General features: G+C 49.8%; 1 protein-coding gene across 1 annotated transcript in view; it reads left to right on the top strand.

The window, feature by feature from the left end:
- Positions 1–918: 918 nt before the first annotated feature.
- LOC123498761 overlaps positions 919–12,500 on the top strand; it is an 88,863-nt gene continuing 77,281 nt past the window's right edge. Inside the window, exon 1 of the mRNA XM_045246175.1 lies at positions 919–1,574. Within this exon, the coding sequence (XP_045102110.1) occupies positions 1,106–1,574 (469 nt within the window). The 5' untranslated portion in view covers positions 919–1,105. The remainder of the gene's footprint in view (positions 1,575–12,500) is intronic.

The following is a 12,500-nucleotide window of genomic DNA, read 5'->3' as shown; positions in this document are numbered from 1 at the left end:
CCGACTCGTCCCCACTCGTCCCTCCTCCCCTTCTCTCCCCGTCTTGTCATGTTGTCCAGCCCCAAAAATCCTTCCTCACGCATCGCCGCTTTATTTTAGTTCCTCCTGAGCTCCGAAGTTGATTTATTATGCTGATTCTCATATTCTCTCTCTCTCTCTCTCTCTCTCTCTCTCTCTCTCTCTCTCTCTCTCTCTCCACCCGTTGTCTTGATGAAGTTTGTGTTTATCTGTGTTTATCAGCTCGGCGTCAGGTGTGGCTAGGTGGATGAGGGCGGCGGGTGTAGCAGGTGTGGTGGTGTGGTGGTGTGGCGGTATGGTGGGGCGGTTGGGTGACAGGTAGGGCATGGAGGAGGTGGTGGTAGTAGCCGGCCGCAGCAGCAGGTGAGCAGGGTGCCAGAGGGCGGAGGTGAGGGGGCGAGGGGATGAGGGTGCCAGGTGGTGTGCAGGTGTGCGGTGCCGTGATGGCCGCGGCGAGGGTGGCGGGTGGCAGGCGGCGGGAGGCAGGAAGGCGGGACATTGATCAGGAAAATAAGAGTGAGAGAGGTAAATGGGGATGGAAGATGGCCACGTCCATTCACAACGGGGGGGAGGGGGTTGGTGGCGAGGGGGCCGCAGGATGCCGCTTGACATGCACACCACGTGCTCCGCCGCCAAGCCCCCCTCCCCTTTCCCCCGTCACCCTCTCGGCCGCCACACAGAAGACTTGCATGCCGTCTGGAGAACCTCAGGACTCTCCCGTGGGTCCTTGTTGGCACCCTTTATGTTGGCGTTTGTAGGAAGGGCAGCGAAGAGTTTGCAGCGAGGGGAGGTGCTGGCCAGTGGGCGGGAGGCGGCCGGACACGCCCCCCAAGGTTGTGGTGCCGGGATTGGCGGGGTCCGCGGGTGAGTGGCGGGGGCCGGGCGGGGCGGCAGAGGGCGGCCAGTCGTTGGTGTGCAGCTGCGGCGCGAACACGGGACGGCGCACTCAGCAGGATCATGTTGTCGGTGGTGTGGAGTAGGGCAGAGAGTGGAGTGATTAGTGGTCAGGTGTAGAGCCATGTGGCGGCTCCCGTGTGGCCCCCAGAGCCTTGGGTCCCACTAGTCGGGCCGCCCCAGCACGCTGGACATGTGCCCTGGGTGGTGGGCGGGTCGCGGCTGCCTCCTCGGAGTCCTTCTGCTGCTGGCGGGCGGCGCGCCAGCCCCCGCCGCCCTCAGCACCACGCCCGGGGCCCCAGGGGCATCGCCCTACCCCTCACATCACCCGCCGAGGCACCGGCATCACTTGGAAGGCGAGGCATCCTGGGTCCCCCGGGCGCACCGCCCCCCGCCGCCTGCGAGCGAGGCAGCACCTCCACCGCTGGACAGGCAGGTGCTGCCGCCCCTGGTGGCTGGGCCCACGGACCCCCCCGGGATCACGGCGCCGGACCCCAGCATGATGGCCAGGCAGCCCCGCAGCACGCCTTCCAACATCACTAGGAATTTCAGTCACCACCACAAACTTCGTCACCAGCTGTACAGCGAGAACTCCAACAGCTTCCTGAAGCTGGCCACCGACGGCACCGTCAGCTTCATCGAGAACAATACTGACCCGCACAGTGAGTACCCCGCAGCACGGCACCTAACGAGGCCGCGCTGGTCCCTCCATTCACACTCGATAATTATTAATTGACCATAATCCCCGAGCCAGCGAGGCGTAAGGGCTCATCCTTGTTATTAACACCCGGACGATCCCCGTGGCGGGGTGTGACAGCCTGGGGCCGCCCCGGGGTGCCGCTGGGCTGCCGGTAAGGTGCAGGTGGGCCAAGCGGCGGCACTGGTGGTATCGGCAGCCTTTCCATCGGGTGGCACTCTCCGCAACGCTCGCCACTCTTCATCCCACCGAGCCCCTCCCCTGCCCTCTCACCCCCGGCCCCGCCCCAGCCCTGCGGTGCCTCCTGATGTACGGGTCAGTCGTGCCCTTTAAAACAGCTGCTCGGGGTGGGGCGCGGAGCAATTTATAGGATGATGTATTGCACCTGCGGCTTCTTGGTGCACGAGGCAGGCTGTGTGTTGGCTCTTGGCACGTACATGATGGCGTGTGCAGCTGACAGCCGCTGCTCCCCGGCGGGATGGAGGTGTCTCGAGCCTTGGCAGGGCGGTGGTGGCGGCTGGACACCACCAGTGACACGCGGGCAAGTCACGCCGTGGTCGAGTGGCTGGCGGGGCTGCCTCACGTGCAGGCATATTTCAGCACAAGACAACGGCCGCCCAGCTGGTGGCCCGGGGGAGGGGGAGGAACATGGAGTGGCGGTAACACTTTCAGAAAGAAGCCTCGCTTCTCCCCTCCCTCCCTCATCCACCCATCCACCACCACCACCACCGCCACCATCTCTTCCCCTTCCCTCGCGCCAGCCTTCCCTGTCGTCCCTCCTTCCCTGGCGAGGTCACAAACACGGGCACCAGCGGGCCGGGCACCTCCATCTTGGTCATGTCGTTGTCTTGTGAGACTCGTGACTAGTACACCTGTTGCTCTCGCTTCGGCAGGAGTCTTTGGTGCCCTCTTGTAGCCCTGACCCGCTCTCTCCCCACCCTTCCTCCCACTCCCTCTTCCTCAGGTGAGGGGAGTGGTGCAGGTGGAAGGTGTGGTGGCTTGGGGAAGGGGCACAGTGTTGGGGAGGAAGTGGAGCACACGCAGAAGGGCCGGTTTGGAAGGTGGCGGAGATGTGGTGCAGGTAAATCGACAGGTGTTGGGAATGGTAGGTGCGCAGACTGGCAGGTGAGGCGTATGTTACCTGGCGCTCTCCCCGCCCCTCCCTCGCCTCCGTAAATGAAAGTATAAACGAAAGAAAAAGGAAGCAAAGAATAAGAATGTAATCCGAGAAATGTAACTATCTTGCTTTGAGTGAATGGTGATTGACTGAATGACTGATTGACTGACTAATTAGCTGACTGTTGGTGTTTTTGTTTGTTTGTGCTGCTACTGCTGATGATGATGTTTTTTTTTTTTTTTTTTTGCTAAGGAAAAAAAACAACAACGGATAAAAATAGAAAATAAAGGAAAAATTAAATGAAAAGTCAGAATTTAAGTTTTCACGAGAGACTTTCAATATTTACCGACCTTGCTTGGGAGAATTCCAGGTGCTAATGTTCGGGAGGGGAGGGGAGGAGAAGGAGAAGGGAGCATGACCTAGGGCAGAGGCTACTTGTGGAGTCATGACCTTGCTATCCCCCACCCCTTCACCACCACCACCACCATCGTCACCATCGTGCCGCCACCACCACCACCACCACCACCACCACCACCATATCTATCTCTATCTCTCCCTCATCCTCACCCTTTTCTTCTCCAAAGCCATCACCATTACCACTCTCTTTCTCCTCCTCCTCCTCCTCCTCTTTTCCCTCACCAAACGTAGCTTTTCTTTTCTCTCCTCTTCCTTTTCTTTCCTCCTTCCTCTCTCACTCTCACATCCCCTCACTCTAATGCCCTTCGTCTCTTTAGCAGATTTGCCTTCCCCTTCCCTTCTCCCTCTCCCTCTCCCTTTCCCTCTCCCTCTCCCTCTCCCTCTCCTCTCCCTCTCCCTCCCCCTACCCTTTCCCTTTCCCCCTCCCACCTTCCTCCCTCTCCCCACGCATTGCTCCTCTCCTTCAAATTTTGTTAAGAGAGGAATTAGTGTGAAATATTTTTGTTTGTTGTTATTGTTAACGAAATTTCGCTGCCTTTATTTTATCCCTTTCTTTTTGTATTTGTCTCGTATATTTCTCCTTCTCCATTCTCCTCTTCCTCCTCCTGTTCTTCCTGTACCTGTTGATGATGTTGTTGTTGTTGTTGTTGTTGTTGTTGTTGCTGTTGTTGTCGACATAGTTATCAGTAGTATGATTATTATTGATTAATGTTTTAATTATTCTTCAATTATGGTTAACACCTCAAACACACACACACACACACACACACACACACACACACACACAAAGACACTAGAAATGAGTAATAAGAATAACAAGAAAAAGAGAAAATAAGAAAAAATCGTTCAAGGTTGTGCTGTAACTTTCGTTCATGTCATTTTCCTCGGCTCGACTCGTGTCTCTCTCTCTCTCTCTCTCTCTCTCTCTCTCTCTCTCTCTCTCTCTCTCTCTCTCTCTCTCTCTCTCTCTCTCTCTCTCTCTCTCTCTCTCTTATTATTATTATTATACATTGTTGTTATTATATTTTTCCATTAGGCTTCTTTATTACTTTTTTTTATTTTCATGTTTTAGTTTCCTGATTTTGTTGTACTCTGCAACAACAACACACACACACACACACACACACACACACACACACACACACACACACACACACACACACACACACACACACACACACACACATTTACCATCTCACATTGTTTACGTACAAGTCCTGGCCTGGGGAGGGGGACAGACGGAGGGAGAGGGCAGGAAGAGAGCGGGCAAGCAAGGGTGGGTGGGTGGATGGGTAGGTGAGTGGGGGCCCGGACTTGCCCAGACCCTGTGTTTCCCTAACCAGTCAGTCAGTCCCACACGTCCACGCCAAGCTTTAATTTAGTTTCCCACCGCGAGTGACGCAAGACTGACACCTCGCTGTCTTCCCTGCCTCGCCTCGTCCCTCCTGACAGTGAGGAGCAGCGGGACAGGTGGCGTTAGGTGGAAAGTATGAGTGTGGTGGAGTCTTGTAGGAAATTTAAAGGGACTCTTGTAGCGTTCTGGGTTCTCTATGTGGAATTGACTTTGGTTTGTGTTTGTGAGAGTTTTGGTTTTGTGGGGTTGGATGCTACTTGTGGATTCTTTTATTGGGTATTTAGAGGATTGGATGTTTTTTCTTTATATATTCAAATAGACTTCATGGTTATTTTTTTTTATATATATGTTTGCATGTTTTCTTTAATGTTTTTTCTTATAAGATTGATGTGGATTGTGCCTATATGGGTTATTTTAATGGAATTTATGTATACTATGCTTTTTTGCCGTTTTTGTATAAGAGGTTTATTATATTACGAGTTTTTAGATTGTTTTGATGTGTGTATGTGAATTATTCGCATTTTTTTTCTGAGAATATACTTAGTGGCTGTATGAAAGTGTTGTTAAGAGAAGGTTGTGGTGTGGACTGTGGAGTTAGGTTTGTAAGTGAGTGAGAGAGACAGAGGTAAAGGTGGAAACGTCTTCACCTCGTGTGTTGGGATGTGCAAGACGCAGTGAATTGGTGAGAAAGAGACGTGGGAGTGCAGAGGCAGTGTGATGCTACTGTGAATTCTGTCTTGTGGTGATGTTTTATGTTGTTGTGTGGTTCAGGTTGGATTAGATTAGGTTTGGGTTCAGGTTCAGTTAGTTGAAATTAATGACAAAAAGAAATAGACCTACAGTTGTGCTTTAATGTGAAGTGATATGGAAAGGAAAATATTAACATGAAATTCGCTGGACTTCCTAAAATCCTTTCTTCTGTACGTAAATTTATAGAGGGAATTTAAACGCCATATGCAATAAAAAAAACAGGAAATAAAAAAATCCGCATATTGTTTATTAAAAAGTATAAGGAATTGCAACAGTAATGGCAGTTCAGGAATGGAGATGTTTTGAAACACCTGGAACTTCCCACTTAGCTCTTAGACTGTGATATGATACAACACTTCACAACACACACACACACACACACACACACACACACACACACACACACACACACACACACACACACACACACACACACACACACACACACACATTGAACAAAATTTTCAGAAGCAGCTACGTACGAGATAGAAAATACATCAGAACTGCAGCAAATTGATACATTTATGAATTTCCATACATACATACATACATACAGGCAGACAGACAGATAAATTGAGAAATATATACAGATAAATATGTTCTTCTTTTTTAACCTTTATATCAGTGACTCCTCAGACAAACACTCCTGCACGCTACTGGTGGTGAGCTTGTCTGACCTGTGGCGCGTGCTTGTAACTCTTATAGATACTTACAAAGACAGCAAGGAACAACAAATTTTAGATCCTTCCTGACCTTTTTGTTTACGCTTCTCTATTTTGTTCTTTTTTCTTTTTTCTTCTTGTTCTTGTTCTTGGTTCATGTTCTTGTTCTTCTCTTTTCTTCTTCTTCTTCTTCTTCTTCTTCTTCTTCTTCTTCTTCTTCTTCTTCCTCCTCCTCCTCCTCTTCCTCCTCTTTTTTTTTTCCTAGCCTTCTATGTGTGGTCGAAGTTTCCTGTTCAAAAATCACCCATCCTTTCCTGAGTGGCGCGCATCACGTCCCCAGACTCATTACTCCCCCAGACTGCCTGAAAGACACTTGACCACAATGGAAGTGACTTGCTGCTGTGACGAGCCTTACAGAGCATTAAAGACAACAAACATCCCTACGCTCAGGTCCTCCTATATAGTTCTGATTTGACAAGGAGAGGTAGTACATTAGCAGAAGACTAACAGACAACACTCACTTTCAGATACAACATTCCACAGAAAAAATAATAATAGTAGGATTATATCACACTTGTTTTCTTGAATTTTAGATTGTTTTAACCGTTCCTGTACCATGCCGCGTTTTCATATTCATTCTGGTTACTATTTGGTAATTTTATACAGCTTCAGAAATTTATGTGGGGATGAAAGCAGTAAAGACTCCAGCCATTAATTGTCTGACTTCCACAAACCCTTCCTAATGCAAATCGTCAAATCATACCCAAAATCAAGATGAAAATGCTTCTCAGTAATGAAGGGGTTAAACACAAGAAAAAGGTATAGACTGATAGACAAACAGCTTATCACAACACCTTATCTGAGTGCAGTAAGACACAACACTACTGAAGGAAAGAGACGATAGCACAGTGAAGGCTGAGGACAGTTTTAAACCACTGTCCTCATCTCTGGCAGCAGGAAATCGTGTCACGGCTGCAGTTTGATTAATTAGCTTGCAGGTGTTAATTTCGTGAGCCTCACTAAGGTGTTCTCCCGTGTCATCATACTCGTGGTATTGAGTTTGCTGCTGCCTCACCACCGCCAGGCGTCAGTCAGGTGCTGGTAGCGTAACCTTGGAGGAAATCTTTGTCAGCTGATGGACTTAATGCACGTGGTCACCGTCAGGCTTATCTTGTTTCCCTTACTCATCTCTTCTTTTCTTTTCTTTTTCTTTTGTATTTATTCGTCTCCTTGCCACCTATTGAACTGCGCATATAGTGTCGTGGTATTTGTTACTTGTTCATCTTGTTTTTCCTTACTCACGTGGTCACCGTCTTGCTCATCTTGTTTCCCTTACTCATCTTTTTTTTTTTTTTTTTCCCATTTATTCGTCTCCTTGTCGCCCATTGTACCTTGATCCGTACTTATAGTGTCGTGTTATTCATTATTTGTTCATCTTGTTTTCATTATTCATCCTTTTTTTTCTCTCTCTCCCATTTATTCATCTCCATGTTACCTGATGCACCTGTGGACTTGTTTAATTACGTCTTGACACCTTAATCCGTCCATAGCACAGGTTTTGTATTACCTGCACGTTTGTTACCTTTTACTAATACAAGTTTGTTGGTTGTGCACTGGTATTTTGTAAGTATATTACTTTTATTACCTTTTGATTAACGTGAAGATAGTGATATTAACCTCTTCAGTACTGGGACGATTTTTACCTTAGGTTTTGGGTATGATTAGACGATTTTATTGGCATTAGGAAGGGTCTATGGAGGTCAGAAGATTAATGGCCTGAGGCTTCACTATTTTAATCCCCACGTAAGTTTGTGAAGCTGTATAAAATCGCCAAATAGTAAGCAGAGTGAATATAAAAACGTGTTCTGGTACTGAAGGGGTTAATACTGTGTGTGTGTGTGTGTGTGTGTGTGTGTGTGTGTGTGTGTGTGTGTGTTCTGAGTAGCAAGGGAGGTAGATAAGTTAGCATCAACCATTCTCATTCCTCATTATTCTTTTTAAACAAGTGGTGAGGGCAAGTGGAGACGGAGGCAGTGGTAACGAGGTGAGGCAGGTTAACAGCATGGGGCGGCGGGGCGTGAAAGGTGGAGTGGGGTTAAGAGAGGGAGGGAGGGAGGGAAGGAGGAGTCCGAACCCTCCCCACCCGCCCCTAAACATCATTACACGGCCGTTGATTGAGTGATAACTGTTGTGTTGAGCAAGACTTAAGACTCCTTTCCTCCTCCTCCTCCTCCTCCTCCTCCTCACACCATTTATCGTCTTGTTTCTATTTACGTTTTTTTTTTTTTACTTTCTTTTTGGGCAAGTTCTCATCTTTTGGTTTTCCATAATTTGTTGTTGTTGTTGTTGTTACTTATTTTTTTGTACTTGTCCTTGTTCATTTTTATTATCATTATTATTATTATTATTATTATTATTATTATTATTATTATTATTATTATTATATTTATTATGATGACGAGGATGATAATAATAATTTATAACTGTAGTAATAATAATAATAATAATAATAATAATAATAATAATAATAATAATAATAATAATAATAATGATACTGATAATGATCATTATCATCATTATCATTATCATTATTGTTAATACTAGTAGTAGTAGTAATAGTAGTAGTAGTAGTAGTAGTAGTAGTAGTAGTAGTAGTAGCAGTAGTAGTAGTAGCAGTAGTAGTAGTAGTAGTAGTAGTATTTCTATTATCATTTTCATTATCATTATCCTTATCATGTTATTTTCCTCCTCCTCCTCCTCCTCCTCCTCCTCCTCCTCCTCCTCATCATCATCATCATCATCATCATCATCATTCTCATCATCATCATCATTCTCATCATCATCATCATTATCTTCATCATCATCATCATCATTACCACGATAAACATCATTATCATGATTATCTTCATCATCACGAACATCACCTTGATCATTAACATCAGAGAGAGAGAGAGAGAGAGAGAGTCACTTCATTTTCACCGTGACAGGATCCTTGCGTTCTTGAGGCACGTCCCCAGTGACCTGCCGTGCCCCAGGGTGTGCAGGACTCCCAGGCGTAGGACTCTAGCTATGCAGGATCAGGAAGTGCGAGTTATGCGGATCCTAGCGTCCTTCGAACCGTCATTGCCTTGAATCCTAATGTTCCTGCAGTCTGCGTGTAAGATTCTGTAGGACTCTATGAATGTCTAGTGTAGGATTTGAAATTGCTTGTGGTGCTGTGGGCTGATGGCTGTGTGTGGAAGCTTAGTGGTGTAGAATCCTGTAGTGATTTAGGATTCTTGAGGTGTAGGATTGCAATAGTGGTGAAGGACTTTGGTGATGTGAAGGGTGGTTAGTTGTGAAGGATGTTAGGATGTTTAGTGTTCTAGTAGGGAATGTTAAAGCGGAAGGTCGAGTTGGGTATGTTCTGTAGTAATGGAGTACAGTGATAGGCGGTATAATTTAGCATACTGTAGCAGGTGTGTGTGTCCTGTGAGGTTCTGTAGCCATGTATTCAGGCGGAGGTGGGTTTTGATGTAAGTGTAGGAGCTTTGTGTAGGATTCCTGTAGTGGTGGAGGATTCGTGTGAAGGGTCCTCCGTCGGCGCGGCACCCCCGAGAGCTCCGAGGCTGCCCAGTGAAAGGACCAGGTCGCGGCGCACTCGTCGTGTGTGTGTGTGTGTGTGTGTGTGTGTGTGTGTGTGTGTGGAGGCCATCAGTGATCAGCCGTGTACACAGTTGTATTACACAGGGGCAGTAAGGGAGGCAGGGGACAGGAGGCAGGGGGCAGGGGTAGGGTGTCGCGTGCTGGTGAGGCTGTGTGGGTTTGTGGTGAGAGGACTGAAGGGGGAAGCGGTGTGTTGAGAGGGGGGAGCCAGATGTGCGGGGGGGGGTAGGGAGGGTGGGATGAAGGGTGGGTGGTAGAGTGGGAGGGAGGGTAGGAGAGAGGGCCCAAGGTCCCCCCACACTACCTCGCCGCCATCGCCATTTTCCCCGACCTCTTCTTCTTGCCTTGCCATCTGAACCACCTGTGTCACCTTCCCCGTGTCACTCGCCCTCCAGGTGAACACAGCCGCCTCGCTCTCCTCACCTCGTGATGGAGAAAAGTGAAGTATTTTATAATTTATGTAAGGAGGCCCTTTCATTGGCGGAGGCCGGGGCGGGGAGGGCGCCGCGGGCCAGGCAGTCCACCAGGTGCGATATTACACGCCTCGTTTCCGCTTTTCCCGCCCTCGTTGCCGCCGGGACACTTGACCCCCGGCCAGGGGATGCCAGAAATTCCACTTGTGGCGAGGCAGGAGGCGGACGGGGCCCTGGGCGCGCCACACGCCTCCTTCCTCACGCGAAATGACCTCCAGCTGGCGTCATGAAGGAGGCGGTGCGCAGTGCCTCGCTCCAACATGGCTGCTCTCCGCCGTAAAAATGGAGTCATTTCTGGCGGCAGCGACGACACGCTCCCCTGCGGCAACGTGAGGGACGCGACACACCTGCTGGTGCTGAAGCGGCAGTCCTAGCCTACAGGGAGCCCCAAGAGGCCCCGTGTGTCCCAGGTGCGAGACAGGTGGGGGCGGGGGAGCCTCCCTTAGCCTGATGGTGCTGAGGACCGCAATGTACAGGGGCACCGCGCCCCAGCCAGAGCTGCTCGCTCCTCGCAACCCCACCCTGGGAACCCCGGGGAGGGGAGAACACTTTCCTCAGCCAACATTCCACTGGCGAGATGGTGAGCGCGTCTCGCTGGGTGAGGGAGTCCCTGGTGGCGGCCAGACTGTTCTTGTGGGGGTAGTGAGGGAGGAGGGGACAGAACCTGAGGCAGCCCAAGCCCTGAGGGTGGTTTGGGGAGATGCGGGGCCTGGGGTGTTTCATTCATCGAAGGAGGGAATGCGGGATTGTGAAGGCTGGTCCTCCGGTATGGCGGGCAGGGGCGGCCGCCTCGCCCTCATGCATTCTACTCCTGTTTTCTCCCCACTTGTGACCCGCTTCCTTCCCTTTATGGTAACTTGTGGGGCCGGCCACAAGGGCACATGTGTGCGCCCGCCGCGGGCTGCCCTGGGCTGTGTCTGCTCGCCGCCTGCTTCTCTAATCTCTCTCGCTTATCGCCGCCGCTGCAGTCGTCCTCCTGCCGGAGTAAATCGTCGGGGTAGCGCCCCTGCGTAGCTTGAGTCCTGTTTTAGCTTTCGGCTGCGACTCTTGGCCGTTTTTGGTGGCGGCGGCCTAAAGGTTTGAAGGCTGCCCGGTGAAGGTTGTGGCTGTGGCTGTGACGGGGCGGCTGAGGGCTGAGGGCTGAAGGCTGTGGCGGTGGCACGGGGAGGGGACAGGGCGAGCGATGGTGACGGGGTAGTTGTGTACCACGGCGGCTGGAGTGCGACTTGTGGTGGTGACAGTTGTAGTGGTAACCACCGACAGGGATGGAAGGTGTTGTAGCCGTTAATGGTACTGAGAAAAAAGCGCCACAAATAATGGGACAGTAATGGTTGTTAGGGCATCCCATCCCCACGGAACGGCCACGGTGATGGCAAGTCTGGGGAATAGTGGTGGTGGTGGTGGTGGTGGTGGTGGTGGTGGTTGGTGCAGTTGTTGAGGTGGCGGGAAGCGTGGTAACGATGATGGTAGTGGTGGCAATAATGGGCATGGTGGTTGTAATAGTAGTGGTAGTGGTGGTGGTGGTGGTGGTGGTGGGTAAGTGGGGAAGCTGTAATGACCAGGGAGTGAGAAGTTTGTTTAGAGCCCCAATACTCTCTCTCTCTCTCTCTCTCTCTCTCTCTCTCTCTCTCTCTCTCTCTCTCTCTCTCTCTCTCTCTCTCTCTCTCTCTCTCTCTCTCTCTCTCTCTCTCTCCACACACACACACACACACACACACACACACACACACACACACACACACACACACACACACACACACACACACACCCTTCATTCCCTTCATTCCTTCTCACTCATCTCCTGTAACACTCAAGTCATTCCATCCACCTCTTCCCTCCCTTTCCATTCCCTTCCACCCCTAACCCTTCCCTCCTCCCCTTCTCCTCCTCTCTACTTCCCTCCCTCCTAGTTCACTCTCTTCCTCATCCCTACTCGTACATCTTACCTCACTCCTCCAGATGCAGTCGGAGGAGGAGGAGGAGGAGGAGGAGGAGGAGGAGGAGGAGGAGGAGGAAGAAAAAGAAAAAGAAAAAGAAGAAGAAGGAGAAGAGTTCAGGATACGAAAATGGAAGACAGTACATGTACCAGGAAGAGAAGGAGGAGGGGGAGGAGGAGGAGGAGGAGGAGGAAGAGGTTGATAGCAACTAAAATAAGGTAAAAAAAAAAAAAAAGATAGAAAGAAGAAACCTTAAGAAAAAGGATAAATAAGAAATTAGTGGAAACGAAGAAGGAGGAGGAGGAGGAGGAGGAGGAGGAGGAGGAGGAGGAGGAGGAGGAGGAGGATGGTGATTGCATAGGATTACACATGTTAAGTAAAGAGCAACATTCTTCCTTCTCATCACGCGGATGTTTGGGATTAGTTATAACTAGCTATTTGGTGAAGAGATAGGAGAGATAAGAGGAGGAGGAGGAGGAGGAGGAGGAGGAAAAAGAGGAAGAAAAAGAAGAAGAAGAAGAAGAAGAAGAAATTTG

This window comes from Portunus trituberculatus, chromosome 48 (assembly GCF_017591435.1).
Source record: "Portunus trituberculatus isolate SZX2019 chromosome 48, ASM1759143v1, whole genome shotgun sequence".
NCBI classification, from domain to species: Eukaryota; Metazoa; Arthropoda; class Malacostraca; order Decapoda; family Portunidae; genus Portunus; species Portunus trituberculatus.
Note: the sequence above shows the minus strand (reverse complement) of the source record. Positions and strands in the feature narration are given on the sequence as shown.